General features: G+C 32.2%; 1 protein-coding gene across 1 annotated transcript; it reads left to right on the top strand.

The window, feature by feature from the left end:
• The first annotated feature begins 796 nt into the window (after positions 1–796).
• On the top strand, positions 797–16,661 carry LOC120422126 (transmembrane protease serine 9-like). The gene is made up of 5 exons (XM_039585500.2): positions 797–1,730; positions 15,400–15,495; positions 15,713–15,926; positions 15,986–16,167; positions 16,220–16,661. The coding sequence occupies exons 1-5, from the start codon at positions 866–868 to the stop codon at positions 16,621–16,623; spliced, it is 1,761 nt and encodes a 586-aa protein (XP_039441434.1). The 5' UTR covers positions 797–865; the 3' UTR covers positions 16,624–16,661.
• Positions 16,662–18,182: the final 1,521 nt, after the last annotated feature.

The raw sequence follows: 18,182 nt of genomic DNA on the forward strand, positions 1-18,182 counted from the left end.
GGGGCAGAGGTGGAAATAACACGTCTAGCGTGGGTTACGGTTTAGAACAGAATGAAAATTTATTAAGCTGCCAGGTAACTAACTAACAACTACAAATCCATAGGTTGCTTGATCATCTCCAACAATTTTTTGCACAACCTGGAAATTTCTGAAAAGTTGGCATTTGATGTCCTCTAAAACATATATAAAAAAAAATCAAAAATAAAAATAGCGTTTTTTTGCAAATCAAATTTTAGTGACAAAAAGTTGAATGAAAAATCACCAAAATTGTTTTTACCGTGTTCATTTTTTTCCAGTGTAGTCCGTATCCATACCTACAACTTTGCAGAAGACACCAAATCGATTAAAAAAATCCTTCAAAAGGTACAGATTTTTGAATTTTCATGCATCATTTTTATATGGACAGCTGACAAATTTGTATGGAAAATTATATGGACAAACTAATGATGCAAAATGGCTTCTTTGGGCATACCAAAGGCACCAAAACAGTTTAAGTCGGATTAAAAAACACAAAAAAAGTCAAATGACCGAAATCTGAGAGAACCGCTCGACTGGAAAACGCCACCAAAATAGTGCTTTGGCCTCTTTGAAATATAGCCCATTTCTTTCGTTAGAAACAAGGCAAATTTCAGTCTGGAAACTTCGAATCGAAACCGAACCAGGCACGGTCTTGGGAATACCCCAACGATCTTGATTCGCTAAACAGGTTCGATGCCCGAATAAAACCAGTTTGACTTCCAAAATTATATGCATAAAGCATCTCAAAACACTAAACTTTTCAACCCGGTGAGGAGTGCACTCTTTCGAGTTAGAACGCTAAAGTGTTATGAAGTGATCGCAATAGTTCATATTTGATTAGTTAAAGATGTACCACAAAACGATCGAATGCTGTTTTTGCTTTCTCATTATACTGCTGTTCAGTTCAACCGTAGCATTTGAATGTGGATTGCGCAAAATGAATATTAACGTTGTGATCGTTCGTGGCCAGCCAACTTTTCACGGAGATTGGCCCTGGCATGCGGCCATTTATCACTTGGATGATTCTTCGGAAAATTATGCATGTGGTGGAACTGTGATCAGTGAACTGTATGTCCTAACTGCCGATCATTGCGTGAGAGATAACAATGAGGCTGTGCTTTCTAATAAAAGAGTGTTGGTCAGACTAGGATTACACTATCTGCGAGATTTGAACCCGAAAAAATTTCAACAACATAAAGTTGACAAAATACTGACCTACAAGGGCAAAGATCAGCTAAAGAATGATATCGCGATACTTGAGTTGGCAACAGTGATTGAATTTACTAAATACGTTCAACCTGCTTGTTTGAACCAAGAAGAAGATCTCACTCGTCAATTTGGAACCGCCGTTGGTTGGGGTGTCGACGAAACTAACGAAACATCACCGATTTTAAAAAGTCAACGAATGCCGGTAATCAATACGAACAAATGCCTTGAAAGTAATGATGGCCAATTAAGACCAGTGCTGGGCAGTGGTATATTCTGTGCTGGATATTTAAACGGAACCACCGTTTGTAATGGCGATAGCGGAGGAGGTCTTCACTTTGAAAGAAACGGAGTTTGGTACGTCGGAGGAATAACTTCGTTTACTTTAAAACGAGATAATAGCAATCGATGCCATTTGAAAAGCTACGCTGGATTCACCGATGTGCATCACTTTTTACCTTGGATTCGTAAAGTTACTGGGCTTGGTCTTGTGGACGAGAGTGCAGGTAAATATGATCAGTACCAACAAAACTGGAAGTATAAAACAATAGCTGGCCCCCATTTTCAAATGTTGCTCCACATTTGTGCATGTTACAATTTAGAATCGTAGCCAGCTGGGACGGAACGGCTGGATAAGGTCTTCTTTTTGAGTGTTTACGTTTGTATTCTTCATTTTTGTAATTTTGTTCATTTTGATCATTTTTGCAATTTTGGTAATTTTGGAAATTTTGGTCATTTTGGGTCATTTTTGTAATTTTGGTAATTTTGGAAATTTTGGCCATTTTGGCCATTTTGTTCATTTTGGTCATTTTTTTCATTTTGGTCATTTTGGTCATTTTTTTCATTTTGGTCATTTTTTTCATTTTGGTCATTTTGGTCATTTTTTTCATTTTGGTCATTTGGTCATTTTGGTCATTTTGGTCATTTTGGTCATTTTAGTCATTTTGGTAATTTTGGTCATTTTGGTCATTTTGGTCATTTTGGTCATTTTGGTCATTTTGGTCATTTTGGTCATTTTGGTCATTTCGGTCATTTTGGTAATTTTGGTAATTTTGATCATTTTGGTCATATTGGTCATTTTGGTCATTTTGGTCATTTTGGTATTTTTTGTAATTTTGGTCATTTTGGTCATTTTGGTCATTTTGGTCATTTTGGTCATATTGGTCATTTTGGTCATTTTGGTCATTTTGGTATTTTTTGTAATTTTGGTCATTTTGGTCATTTTGGTCATTTTGGTCATTTTGGTCATTTTGGTCATTTTGGTCATTTTGGTATTTTTTGTAATTTTGGTCATTTTGGTCATTTTGTTAATTTTGGTAATTTTGGTATTTTTTGTAATTTTGGTCATTTTGGTCATTTTGGTCATTTTGGTCATTTTGGTCAATTTGGTCATTTTGATCATTTTTGTCATTTTTGTCATTTTTGTCATTTTTGTTATTTTTGTCATTTTTGTCATTTTTGTAATTTTTGTCATTTTTGTCATTTTTGTTCATTTTGTTCATTTTGTTCATTTTGGCCATTTTATTCATTTTGGTCATTTTGGTCATTTTTGTTCATTTTGGTCACTTTTGATATTTTGGTCATTTTGGTCATTTTGGTCATTTTGGTCATTTTGGTCATTTTGGTCATTTTGGTCATTTTGGTCATTTTGGTCATTTTGGTCATTTTGGTCATTTTGGTCATTTTGATCATTTTTGTCATTTTTGTCATTTTTGTCATTTTTGTAATTTTTGTCATTTTTGTCATTTTTGTTCATTTTGTTCATTTTGTTCATTTTGGCCATTTTATTCATTTTGGTCATTTTGTTCATTTTGTTCATTTTGTTCATTTTGGCCATTTTATTCATTTTGGTCATTTTGGTCAATTTGGTCATTTTGATCATTTTGGTCATTTTGGTCATTTTGATCATTTTTGTCATTTTTGTCATTTTTGTCATTTTTGTCATTTTTGTCATTTTTGTCATTTTTGTCATTTTTGTCATTTTTGTCATTTTTGTCATTTTTGTCATTTTTGTCATTTTTGTCATTTTTGTCATTTTTGTCATTTTTGTCATTTTTGTCATTTTTGTCATTTTTGTCATTTTTGTCATTTTTGTCATTTTTGTCATTTTTGTTCATTTTGTTCATTTTGTTCATTTTGGCCATTTTATTCATTTTGGTCATTTTGGTCATTTTGGTATTTTTTGTAATTTTGGTCATTTTGGTCATTTTGGTCATTTTGGTCATTTTGGTCATTTTGGTCATTTTGGTATTTTTTGTAATTTTGGTCATTTTGGTCATTTTGGTCATTTTGGTCATTTTGGTCATTTTGGTCATTTTGGTCATTTTGGTCATTTTAGTCATTTTGGTCATTTTGGTCATTTTGGTCATTTTGGTCATTTTGGTCATTTTGGTCATTTTGGTCATTTTGGTCATTTTGGTCATTTTGGTCATTTTGGTCATTTTGGTCATTTTGGTCATTTTGGTCATTTTGGTCATTTTGGTCATTTTGGTCATTTTGGTCATTTTGGTCATTTTGGTCATTTTGGTCATTTTGGTCATTTTGGTCATTTTGGTCATTTTGATCATTTTGGTCATTTTGATTATTTTGGTCATTTTGGTCATTTTGGTCATTTTGGTCATTTTGGTCATTTTGGTCATTTTGGTCATTTTGGTCATTTTGGTCATTTTGGTCATTTTGGTCATTTTGGTCATTTTGGTCATTTTGGTCATTTTGGTCATTTTGGTCATTTTGGTCATTTTGGTCATTTTGGTCATTTTGGTCATTTTGGTCATTTTGATCATTTTGGTCATTTTGGTCATTTTGGTCATTTTGGTCATTTTGGTCATTTCGGTAATTTTGGTAATTTTGGTAATTTTGGTAATTTTGGTAATTTTGGTCATTTTGATAATTTTGGTCATTTTGGTTATTTTGGTCATTTTGGTCATTTTGGTCATTTTGGTTATTTTGGTCATTTTGGTCATTTTGGTCATTTTGGTCATTTTGGTCATTTTGGTCATTTTGGTCATTTTGGTCATTTTGGTCATTTTGGTCATTTTGGTCATTTTGGTCATTTTGATCATTTTGGTCATTTTGGTCATTTTGGTCATTTTGGTCATTTTGGTCATTTTGGTCATTTTGGTCATTTTGGTCATTTTGGTCATTTTGGTCATTTTGGTCATTTTGATCATTTTGGTCATTTTGGTCATTTTGGTCATTTTGGTCATTTTGGTCATTTTGGTCATTTTGATCATTTTGGTCATTTTGGTCATTTTGGTCATTTTGGTCATTTTGGTCATTTTGGTAATTTTGGTAATTTTGGTAATTTTGGTTATTTTGGTCATTTTGATAATTTTGGTCATTTTGGTTATTTTGGTCATTTTGGTCATTTTGGTCATTTTGGACATTTGGTCATTTTGGTAATTTTGGTCATTTTGGCCATTTTTAATTTTGTTCATTTTGGTCATTTTGGTCATTTTGGTCATTTTGGTCATTTTGGTCATTTTGGTCATTTTGGTCATTTTGGTCATTTTGGTCATTTTGGTCATTTTGGTCATTTTGGTCATTTTGTTCATTTTGGTCATTTTGGTCATTTTGGTCATTTTGATCATTTTGGTCATTTTGGTCATTTTGGTCATTTTGGTCATTTTGTTCATTTTGTTCATTTTGGTCATTTTGGTCATTTTGGTCATTTTGGTCATTTTGGTCATTTTGGTCATTTTGGTCATTTTGGTCATTTTGGTCATTTTGGTCATTTTGGTCATTTTGATCATTTTGGTCATTTTGGTCATTTTGGTCATTTTGGTCATTTTGGTCATTTCGGTAATTTTGGTCATTTTGGTCATTTTGGTCATTTTGGTCATTTTGATTATTTTGGTCATTTTGGTTATTTTGGTCATTTTGGTCATTTTGGTCATTTTGGTCATTTTGGTCATTTTGGTCATTTTGGTCATTTTGGTCATTTTGGTCATTTTGGTCATTTTGGTAATTTTGGTAATTTTGGTAATTTTGGTCATTTTGGTCATTTTGGTCATTTTGGTCATTTTGGTCATTTTGGTCATTTTGGTCATTTTGGTCATTTTGGTCATTTTGATCATTTTGGTCATTTTGGTCATTTTGGTCATTTTGGTCATTTTGGTCATTTTGGTCATTTTGGTCATTTTGGTCATTTTGGTCATTTTGGTCATTTTGGTCATTTTGGTCATTTTGGTCATTTTGGTCATTTTGGTCATTTTGGTCATTTTGGTCATTTTGGTCATTTTGGTCATTTTGGTCATTTCGGTAATTTTGGTAATTTTGGTAATTTTGGTCATTTTGGTCATTTTGGTCATTTTGGTCATTTTGGTCATTTTGGTCATTTTGGTCATTTTGGTCATTTTGGTAATTTTGGTAATTTTGGTAATTTTGGTAATTTTGGTAATTTTGGTCATTTTGGTCATTTTGGTCATTTTGGTCATTTTGGTCATTTTGGTCATTTTGGTCATTTTGGTCATTTTGGTCATTTTGGTAATTTTGGTAATTTTGGTAATTTTGGTAATTTTGGTAATTTTGGTCATTTTGGTCATTTTGGTCATTTTGGTCATTTTGGTCATTTTGGTCATTTTGGTCATTTTGGTCATTTTGGTCATTTTGGTAATTTTGGTAATTTTGGTAATTTTGGTAATTTTGGTAATTTTGGTAATTTTGGTAATTTTGGTAATTTTGGTAATTTTGGCCATTTTGGTCATTTTGGTCATTTTAGTCATTTTGGTCATTTTGGTCATTTTGGTCATTTTGGTCATTTTGGTCATTTTGGTCATTTTGGTCATTTTGGTCATTTTGGTCATTTTGGTCATTTTGGTCATTTTGGTCATTTTGGTCATTTTGGTCATTTTGGTCATTTTGGTCATTTTGGTCATTTTGGTCATTTTGGTCATTTTGGTCATTTTGGTCATTTTGGTCATTTTGGTCATTTTGGTCATTTTGGTCATTTTGGTCATTTTGATCATTTTGGTCATTTTGGTCATTTTGGTCATTTTGGTCATTTTGTTCATTTTGTTCATTTTGGTCATTTTGGTCATTTTGGTCATTTTGGTCATTTTGGTCATTTTGGTCATTTTGGTCATTTTGGTCATTTTGGTCATTTTGGTCATTTTGGTCATTTTGATCATTTTGGTCATTTTGGTCATTTTGATCATTTTGGTCATTTTGGTCATTTTGGTCATTTGGTCATTTTGGTAATTTTGGTCATTTTGGCCATTTTTAATTTTGTTCATTTTGGTCATTTTGGTCATTTTGGCCTTTTTGGTCATTTTGGTCATTTTGGTCATTTTGGTCATTTTGGTCATTTTGGTCATTTTGGTCATTTTGGCCATTTTGTTCATTTTGTTCATTTTGGTCATTTTGGTCATTTTGGCCTTTTTGGTCATTTTGGTCATTTTGGTCATTTTGGTCATTTTGGTCATTTTGGTCATTTTGGTCATTTTGGTCATTTTGGTCATTTTGTTCATTTTGGTCATTTTGGTCATTTTGGTCATTTTGATCATTTTGGTCATTTTGGTCATTTTGGTCATTTTGGTCATTTTGGTCATTTTGGTCATTTTGGTCATTTTGGTCATTTTGGTCATTTTGGTCATTTTGGTCATTTTGGACATTTGGTCATTTTGGTAATTTTGGTCATTTTGGCCATTTTTAATTTTGTTCATTTTGGTCATTTTGGTCATTTTGGCCTTTTTGGTCATTTTGGTCATTTTGGTCATTTTGGTCATTTTGGTCATTTTGGTCATTTTGGTCATTTTGGCCATTTTGGTCATTTTGTTCATTTTGGTCATTTTGGTCATTTTGGTCATTTTGATCATTTTGGTCATTTTGGTCATTTTGGTCATTTTGGTCATTTTGGTCATTTTGGTCATTTTGGTCATTTTGGTCATTTTGGTCATTTTGGTCATTTTGGTCATTTTGATCATTTTGGTCATTTTGGTCATTTTGGTCATTTTGGTCATTTTGGTCATTTCGGTAATTTTGGTCATTTTGGTCATTTTGGTCATTTTGGTCATTTTGATTATTTTGGTCATTTTGGTTATTTTGGTCATTTTGGTCATTTTGGTCATTTTGATTATTTTGGTCATTTTGGTTATTTTGGTCATTTTGGTCATTTTGGTCATTTTGGTATTTTTTGTAATTTTGGTCATTTTGGTCATTTTGTTAATTTTGGTAATTTTGGTAATTTTGGTAATTTTGGTCATTTTGGTAATTTTGGTAATTTTGGTAATTTTGGTAATTTTGGTAATTTTGGTAATTTTGATCATTTTGGTCATTTTGGTCATTTTAGTCATTTTGGTCATTTTGGTCATTTTGGTCATTTTGGTCATTTTGGTCATTTTGGTCATTTTGGTCATTTTGGTCATTTTGGTCATTTTGGTCATTTTGGTCATTTTGGTCATTTTGGTCATTTTGGTCATTTTGATCATTTTGGTCATTTTGGTCATTTTGGTCATTTTGGTCATTTTGGTCATTTCGGTAATTTTGGTAATTTTGGTAATTTTGGTAATTTTGGTAATTTTGGTCATTTTGATAATTTTGGTCATTTTGGTTATTTTGGTCATTTTGGTCATTTTGGTCATTTTGGTTATTTTGGTCATTTTGGTCATTTTGGTCATTTTGGTCATTTTGGTCATTTTGGTCATTTTGGTCATTTTGGTCATTTTGGTCATTTTGGTCATTTTGGTCATTTTGATCATTTTGGTCATTTTGGTCATTTTGGTCATTTTGGTCATTTTGGTCATTTTGGTCATTTTGGTCATTTTGGTCATTTTGATCATTTTGGTCATTTTGGTCATTTTGGTCATTTTGGTCATTTTGGTCATTTCGGTAATTTTGGTAATTTTGGTAATTTTGGTAATTTTGGTAATTTTGGTCATTTTGATAATTTTGGTCATTTTGGTTATTTTGGTCATTTTGGTCATTTTGGTCATTTTGGTCATTTTGGTTATTTTGGTCATTTTGGTCATTTTGGTCATTTTGGTCATTTTGGTCATTTTGGTCATTTTGGTCATTTTGGTCATTTTGGTCATTTTGGTCATTTTGGTCATTTTGGTCATTTTGGTCATTTTGGTCATTTTGGTCATTTTGGTCATTTTGGTCATTTTGGTCATTTTGGTCATTTTGATCATTTTGGTCATTTTGGTCATTTTGGTCATTTTGGTCATTTTGGTCATTTCGGTAATTTTGGTAATTTTGGTAATTTTGGTAATTTTGGTAATTTTGGTCATTTTGATAATTTTGGTCATTTTGGTTATTTTGGTCATTTTGGTCATTTTGGTCATTTTGGTTATTTTGGTCATTTTGGTCATTTTGGTCATTTTGGTCATTTTGGTCATTTTGGTCATTTTGGTCATTTTGGTCATTTTGGTCATTTTGGTCATTTTGGTCATTTTGATCATTTTGGTCATTTTGGTCATTTTGGTCATTTTGGTCATTTTGGTCATTTTGGTCATTTTGGTCATTTTGGTCATTTTGGTCATTTTGGTCATTTTGGTCATTTTGGTCATTTTGGTCATTTTGGTCATTTTGGTCATTTTGGTCATTTTGGTCATTTTGGTCATTTTGATCATTTTGGTCATTTTGGTCATTTTGGTCATTTTGGTCATTTTGGTCATTTCGGTAATTTTGGTAATTTTGGTAATTTTGGTTATTTTGGTCATTTTGATAATTTTGGTCATTTTGGTTATTTTGGTCATTTTGGTCATTTTGGTCATTTTGGACATTTGGTCATTTTGGTAATTTTGGTCATTTTGGCCATTTTTAATTTTGTTCATTTTGGTCATTTTGGTCATTTTGGCCTTTTTGGTCATTTTGGTCATTTTGGTCATTTTGGTCATTTTGGTCATTTTGGTCATTTTGGTCATTTTGGCCATTTTGTTCATTTTGTTCATTTTGGTCATTTTGGTCATTTTGGTCATTTTGATCATTTTGGTCATTTTGGTCATTTTGGTCATTTTGGTCATTTTGGTCATTTTGTTCATTTTGGTCATTTTGGTCATTTTGGTCATTTTGGTCATTTTGGTCATTTTGGTCATTTTGGTCATTTTGGTCATTTTGATCATTTTGGTCATTTTGGTCATTTTGGTCATTTTGGTCATTTTGGTCATTTTGGTCATTTTGGTAATTTTGGTAATTTTGGTAATTTTGGTCATTTTGGTCATTTTGGTCATTTTGGTCATTTTGGTCATTTTGGTCATTTTGGTCATTTTGGTAATTTTGGTAATTTTGGTAATTTTGGTTATTTTGGTCATTTTGGTCATTTTGGTCATTTTGGTCATTTTGGTCATTTTGGTCATTTTGGTCATTTTGGTCATTTTGGTCATTTTGGTCATTTTGATCATTTTGGTCATTTTGGTCATTTTGATCATTTTGGTCATTTTGGTCATTTTGGTCATTTTGGTCATTTTGGTCATTTTGGTCATTTTGGTAATTTTGGTAATTTTGGTAATTTTGGTCATTTTGGTCATTTTGGTCATTTTGGTAATTTTGGTAATTTTGGTAATTTTGGTCATTTTGGTCATTTTGGTCATTTTGGTCATTTTGGTCATTTTGGTCATTTTGGTCATTTTGGTAATTTTGGTAATTTTGGTAATTTTGGTTATTTTGGTCATTTTGATAATTTTGGTCATTTTGGTTATTTTGGTCATTTTGGTCATTTTGGTCATTTTGGACATTTGGTCATTTTGGTAATTTTGGTCATTTTGGCCATTTTTAATTTTGTTCATTTTGGTCATTTTGGTCATTTTGGCCTTTTTGGTCATTTTGGTCATTTTGGTCATTTTGGTCATTTTGGTCATTTTGGTCATTTTGGTCATTTTGGTCATTTTGTTCATTTTGTTCATTTTGGTCATTTTGGTCATTTTGGTCATTTTGATCATTTTGGTCATTTTGGTCATTTTGGTCATTTTGGTCATTTTGTTCATTTTGTTCATTTTGGTCATTTTGGTCATTTTGGTCATTTTGGTCATTTTGGTCATTTTGGTCATTTTGGTCATTTTGGTCATTTTGTTCATTTTGTTCATTTTGGTCATTTTGGTCATTTTGGTCATTTTGGTCATTTTGGTCATTTTGGTCATTTTGGTCATTTTGGTCATTTTGATCATTTTGGTCATTTTGGTCATTTTGGTCATTTTGGTCATTTCGGTAATTTTGGTCATTTTGGTCATTTTGGTCATTTTGGTCATTTTGATTATTTTGGTCATTTTGGTTATTTTGGTCATTTTGGTCATTTTGATTATTTTGGTCATTTTGGTTATTTTGGTCATTTTGGTCATTTTGATCATTTTGGTCATTTTGGTCATTTTGGTCATTTTGGTCATTTCGGTAATTTTGGTAATTTTGGTCATTTTGGTCATTTTGGTCATTTTGGTCATTTCGGTAATTTTGGTCATTTTGGTCATTTTGGTCATTTTGGTCATTTTGATTATTTTGGTCATTTTGGTTATTTTGGTCATTTTGGTCATTTTGGTCATTTTGGTCATTTTGGTCATTTTGGTCATTTTGGTTATTTTGGTAATTTTGATCATTTTGGTCATTTTGTTCATTTTAGTCATTTTTTTCATTTTGGTCATTTTGGTCATTTTGGTCATTTTGGTCATTTTGGTCATTTTGGTCATTTTGGTCATTTTGGTCATTTTGTTCATTTTGTTCATTTTGGTCATTTTGGTCATTTTGGTCATTTTGGTCATTTTGGTCATTTTGGTCATTTTGGTCATTTTGGTCATTTTGATCATTTTGGTCATTTTGGTCATTTTGGTCATTTTGGTCATTTCGGTAATTTTGGTCATTTTGGTCATTTTGGTCATTTTGGTCATTTTGATTATTTTGGTCATTTTGGTTATTTTGGTCATTTTGGTCATTTTGGTCATTTTGGTCATTTTGGTCATTTTGGTCATTTTGGTCATTTTGGTCATTTTGGTCATTTTGGTCATTTTGGTCATTTTGGTAATTTTGGTAATTTTGGTAATTTTGGTCATTTTGGTCATTTTGGTCATTTTGGTCATTTTGGTCATTTTGGTCATTTTGGTCATTTTGGTCATTTTGGTCATTTTGGTCATTTTGATCATTTTGGTCATTTTGGTCATTTTGATCATTTTGGTCATTTTGGTCATTTTGGTCATTTTGGTCATTTTGGTCATTTTGGTCATTTTGGTAATTTTGGTAATTTTGGTAATTTTGGTCATTTTGGTCATTTTGGTCATTTTGGTCATTTTGGTCATTTTGGTCATTTTGGTCATTTCGGTAATTTTGGTAATTTTGGTAATTTTGGTTATTTTGGTCATTTTGATAATTTTGGTCATTTTGGTTATTTTGGTCATTTTGGTCATTTTGGTCATTTTGGTCATTTTGGTCATTTTGGTAATTTTGGTCATTTTGGTCATTTTGGTCATTTTGGTCATTTTGGTCATTTTGGTCATTTTGGTCATTTTGATCATTTTGGTCATTTTGGTCATTTTGGTCATTTTGGTCATTTTGGTCATTTTGGTCATTTTGGTCATTTTGGTCATTTTGATCATTTTGGTCATTTTGGTCATTTTGGTCATTTTGGTCATTTTGGTCATTTTGTTCATTTTGGTCATTTTGGTCATTTTGGTCATTTTGGTCATTTTGGTCATTTTGGTCATTTTGGTCATTTTGGTCATTTTGGTCATTTTGATCATTTTGGTCATTTTGGTCATTTTGGTCATTTTGGTCATTTTGGTCATTTTGGTCATTTCGGTCATTTTGGTCATTTTGGTCATTTTGGTCATTTTGGTCATTTTGGTCATTTTGGTCATTTTGGTTATTTTGGTCATTTTGGTCATTTTGGTCATTTTGGTCATTTTGGTCATTTTGGTCATTTTGGTCATTTTGGTCATTTTGATTATTTTGGTCATTTTGGTCATTTTGGTCATTTTTTTCATTTTTTTCATTTTGGTCATTTTGGTCATTTTGGTCATTTTGGTCATTTTGGACATTTGGTCATTTTGGTCATTTTGGTCATTTTGGTCATTTTGGTCATTTTGGTCATTTCGGTCATTTTGGTAATTTTGGTCATTTTGGTCATTTTGGTCATTTTGGTCATTTCGGTCATTTTGGTAATTTTGGTAATTTTGATCATTTTGGTCATTTTGTTCATTTTAGTCATTTTTTTCATTTTGGTCATTTTGGTCATTTTGGTCATTTTGGTCATTTTGGTCATTTTGGTCATTTTTTTCATTTTGGTCATTTTTTTCATTTTGGTCATTTTGGTCATTTTGGTCATTTTGGTCATTTTGGTCATTTTGGACATTTGGTCATTTTGGTAATTTTGGTAATTTTGGTCATTTTGGTAATTTTGGTAATTTTGGTCATTTTGGTTATTTTGGTCATTTTGGTCATTTTGGTCATTTTGGTCATTTTGGTTATTTTGGTCATTTTGGTCATTTTGGTCATTTTGGTCATTTTGGTCATTTTGGTCATTTTGGTCATTTTGGTCATTTTGGTCATTTTGGTCATTTTGGTCATTTTGGTCATTTTGGTCATTTTGGTCATTTTGGTCATTTTTGTAATTTTGGTAATTTTGTTCAGTTTGGTCATTTTGGTCATTTTGGCCATTTTGGTCATTTTGGTCATTTTGGTCATTTTGGTCATTTTGGTCATTTTGACCATTTTGGTCATTTTAGTCATTTTGGTCATTTTGGTCATTTTGGTCATTTTGGTCATTTTGGTCATTTTGGTCATTTTTGTAATTTTGGTAATTTTGTTCAGTTTGGTTATTTTGGTCATTTTGGCCATTTTGGTCATTTTGGTCATTTTGGTCATTTTGGTCATTTTGGTCATTTTGGTCATTTCGGTCATTTTGGACATTTGGTCATTTTGGTCATTTTGGTCATTTTGGTCATTTTGGTAATTTTGGTCATTTTGGTCATTTTGGTCATTTTGGTCATTTTGGTCATTTTGGTCATTTTGGACATTTGGTCATTTTGGTCATTTTGGTCATTTTGGTCATTTTGGTCATTTTTGTAATTTTGGTAATTTTGTTCAGTTTGGCCATTTTGGTCTTTTTGGTCATTTTGGTCATTTTGGTCATTTTGTTCATTTTGGCCATTTTGGTCATTTTGGTCATTTTGGTCATTTTGGTCATTTTGGTATTCTAAGCCATTTAATCATTGTTGTAATTTTGATCATTTTGGTCATTTTGGCCATTTTATTCATTTTGGTCATTTTGGTAATTTTGACCATTTTGGCCATTTTGGTCATTTTGGTTATTTTGGTCATTTTGGTAATTTTGATCATTTTGGACATTTTGGTCATTTTGGTAATTTTGGCCATTTTGGCCATTTTGTTCATTTTGGTCATTTTGTTCATTTTGGTCATTTTGGCCATTTTGGTTATTTTGGTTATTTTGGTTATTTTGGTCATTTTGGTCATTTTGGTTATTTTGGTCATTTTGGTCATTTTGGTCATTTTGGCCATTTTGTTCATTTTTGCCATTTTGGTCATTTTGGTCATTTTGGTCTTTTTGGTCATTTTGGTCATTTTGGTCATTTTGGTCATTTTGTTCATTTTGTTCATTTTGGTCATTTTGGCCATTTTATTCATTTTGGTCATTTTGGTAATTTTGATCATTTTGGCCATTTTGGTCTTTTTGGTCATTTTGGTCATTTTGGTCATTTTGGTCATTTTGGTTATTTTGGTCATTTTGGTAATTTTGGTCATTTTGGCCATTTTGTTCATTTTGGCCATTTTGGTCATTTTGGCCATTTTGTTCATTTTGGCCATTTTGTTCATTTTGGTCATTTTGTTCATTTTGGCCATTTTGGTCATTTTAGTCATTTTGGTCATTTTGTTCATTTTGTTCATTTTGGTCATTTCGGTCATTTTGGTCATTTTGGTCATTTCGGTCATTTTGGTAATTTTGGTAATTTTGGTCATTTTGGTCATTTTGGTCATTTTGGTCATTTTGGTCATTTTGGTCATTTTGGTCATTTTGGTCATTTTTAGTAATTTTGGACATTTTGATAATTTTGGTAATTTTGGTAATTTTGGTCATTTTGGTCATTTTGGTCATTTTGGTTATTTTGGTAATTTTGATAATTTTGGCCATTTTGATCATGCTGATCGTTTTGATCATTTTTTTGCAAGAAATTCGCGTTCAAATAAAAATATCAAGCAATTTGTGATTCAGATAGCTTGACAATTCAAATTTTTTTTGATGATCTTTTTCAACTCAGTGCTCAAGCATGCGGATGACTTTTTCTTTGGTTCAAATTTTGTTCAGATTTAAGCCGCAGATTTTTTGAATTGGTCTGTTAAAATTTGCGGTTGGACGTGGGAGGAGAATCGTGAGTTCATGTTCCATTGTTTTACGGTGGATCCGTTCATAAGGAGCTGCCGGATACAAATCACTAGAAATGTTTGGCAAATCAAAGATGACTCAAGGTCACGCTCGATGTTAATGATACGATACGATCACGATTTCACTTTTTCAATTTTTAATGTGTTTTTTTATATGAATGATTTTTAATTTTCATTTGGATTTGAAAAATGCAATCTAAAAAAATCCTTAAAAGCGGAAGGAGAGATTTTTTTCTTAGATCTGTTCCTGTCGTTGTTTTGTTACGCAAAGAAAATAAGTAAATCTTTCCCAGTTTCCCAAAGAGGAGCACATTTGAGGAGTATCGGGGCCGGCATATACAAAGCGGATTCAGCGGCAATTTTTACTCAACTATTGTTGTTAGTGTAAGTGTTAACATTTCATAGGTCGCACGCCCCGGGCACATCACAAAAACGCAAATGAATTTAACTTGATTAATAATCAATATTCAAAAAAAACTTTTTTCAGCCGAAAAACTGTAAAACTTGTATCTTTTTTGTGAGCAAATCATTTCATAAGAAATCAGCGATTAACATAGTAAAACAATACGTTTGAGCATTGAGACTGTGCTAAAAAATCTGCAAATTTGGCATGCTTGATCCCAGTTTGCCAGTTCTCCAATACTTTGTTATCACGGAAAAAAATCAGTTCCCAAATTCGTAAACAAGCGTTCACGAAAAACGGAACCACCTACAAAATGTTCTAATTTCATGGTAGTTACGATTCCAAAAAAGTACCATGGAATTTGAGCTCTTTGATCGTGGTACCAAACTTCATAACTAAAAAAATGAAAACAATATTTCGGTTGTCTAGTTTAGGTTTTTTTTTTTTCTTAGGTAAGGAAAGCACACCAGAGCAAATATCTGCCAATCCTAACCCAGATTTGACTCTCAAGACTCCGGAGCCAATTGATGTTACCATTTCCAAAGAAGGTATGTAACTGTTCCATGTTTAGGACATTTATTAACTGGAAAGAAACTGTGTGAGAGAATCCGTATCGATGATATTTTCCGTAAAATCGTTTACAATGTTGCCAATTTTAAAAACACTTGCAACAATTTCGAGTAAATTGCAAACGATTTTGAAGAAAAGTGCCATTAAAATTCAAAGGATTACCAATAAAATTAACGCCAGTTTGTACAATTCCAGAAAGTATCGCCCTACTTCCCGCGGACTGTGGAAAATACTTAGTGAACCGGATTTTCCGTGGAACAAAAGCTGAACTGTACGAATTCCCGTGGGTAGTTCGCCTAGTGTACACAAATAAAACAACTGGCGAGCGCTTCCGTGGCTGCCACGGATCGCTGATAAACAAACGTTACGTTCTGACCAGCGTGGATTGTGTCCCTGAGAACTATAAGCCGTAAGTTATGCCTTCGGTGCAGTGAGTTTCATAACAAAACGTTTATTTCAATTCAACAGTGATCAAATCTACATGGGAGAATACGACACCAATTGTAACGTTTACGTTAACGCCAGTGATTGTGTCCCACAACCTCGGTTTGCTGGCATTTCCAGCATCACTGCCCATCCAAAGTTTAACTCGGCCACATTTCGGAACAATATCGCTCTGGTTCGTCTTAATCGTAACGTCGAATTCGAGGGTGGGTCAAATTAGGTTTTTCATTTCAAACTTACCTAATTTCACATTTCCAGACAACATTCAGCCAATTTGCCTCCCGGTGACCGAGTCGTTGAAAGAGCAAAAGCATCCAGAGTACATCGTCGCCGGCTGGGGAAGAACCACCTGGGACGAAGACTATCCCAACATCCTGCAAAAGGCAACCGTCCAAGTCACGAACCGATCCGAGTGCGAGGATAAAAGTGACGATCGTTTTTACATCGGCCGCGGTGTCACTTGCGTTGGGAGCAACGGAACGGCCAACATGTGCGAGTGGGAAGACGGCGCTCCGCTGGGTTATCCAACGCGGTACAACGAGAGTGGGGTGCGATTTGTCCAATACGGAATCACTTCTATATTCGGATGTGAGACCCTGCCGTCAATCATTACATATGTGCCTAGGTACATGGACTGGATACTGGCCAATCTGAGACCGTGAATGAAATTTATAAATTGAAATAAAATCTGTTTAACCCCTTCCCCCCTAAGCAAAATCGAGAATTTTACGTTTAAAAATAAAACAAAATGTAACTCCTAAACACTGGATTTACAAAATCGATGACGTTTTAGGGCTTTGGTTTCGTTGGCAAAGTTTGTTGAAGATGTCAAATAAATAGCTCTTGATCTACACGAGGTATACGCATTTTTTTTTGTAAAAATGGTCGAAAAAAATACTTTTGGTGATAACTCAATTTTTTTACAAATACAACAAAAAATGTTAAGCAATTTTTAGGAAATTATTATTGCTTTTAAGTAATTTTTAGCCTATTTTAAAATCGCTTTTCTTTGAAACTGGCGCATTTCGGCACAAAATCTAAAAAAAAACATCTGACAGTACACGCTTTCAACTAAATTCCTTGTGAATATCTCCGTGTCTTTCGGGGTTTGTTTTAGATGGCCTAAATGTAAATGTAAAATTATCATATACAGTCGTGCCTCGGTTTAGCACCGCATATGGGGGATGCAAAACCGAGGCGTGCATAACCGAGGTACAGAGCTTATGGGATTTTGGCTATATGGGAGACATTGGCTTTAATCGTACGAAAAATCATGCAAACATCAAAAAATTATAGTGTTTTGGAATCGGGATGATGTCAGCTATCCATTAAAATTATTATTTCATGAAAGTTTTCACAAAAGTACGTATTTTTCCTGTATTTCGAAAATGCATATTTTTTTCTCTGAAAAAACCAAAAATATATTGTTATTGCAATATGGGTATCAAATGATCAGGTTTTTTTTCATACATTTTGGATGTAACAATGACATTTTTAGAAAATACTCCAAATTTTCACAAAACTACGTATATTCGAAAAAAATACTCAAAATTTCAAATTTTACAATATGGATATCAAACGATCGGGATTTTTTCATACATTTCGAATATAATAACAAATTTTTTTGAAAATACTCAAAATTTTCACAAAACTACGTATTTTCGAAAAAAAATACTCAAAATTTCAATTTTTACAATATGGATATCAAACGATCGGGATTTTTTCATACATTTCGAATATAATAACAATTTTTTTTGAAAATACTCAAAATTTTCACAAAACTACGTATTTTCGAAAAAAAATACTCAAAATTTAAATTTTTACAATATGGGTATCAAACGATCGGGAGTTTGTCATACATTTCGAATGTAATAACAACATTTTTTGAAAATACTCAAAATTTTCACCAAACTACGTATTTTCGAAAAAAAAATGCTCACAATTTTAATTTTTACAATATGGGTATCAAATGATCCGTTTTTTTTCATACATTTCGAATGTAATAACAACATTATTTGAAAATACTCCAAATTTTCACAAAACTACGTATTTTCGAAAAAAAATACTCAAAATTTCCGTAGCTTTGTGAAAATTTTGAGTATTTTCAAAAAATATTGTTATCCCATTCGAAATGTATGAAAAAATCTCGATCGTTTGATACCCATATTGTAAAAATTTAAATTTTGAGTATTTTTTTCAAAAATACGTAGTTTTGTGAAAA

Source organism: Culex pipiens, chromosome 1 (genome assembly GCF_016801865.2).
Source record: "Culex pipiens pallens isolate TS chromosome 1, TS_CPP_V2, whole genome shotgun sequence".
In the NCBI taxonomy this organism is placed as follows: Eukaryota; Metazoa; Arthropoda; class Insecta; order Diptera; family Culicidae; genus Culex; species Culex pipiens.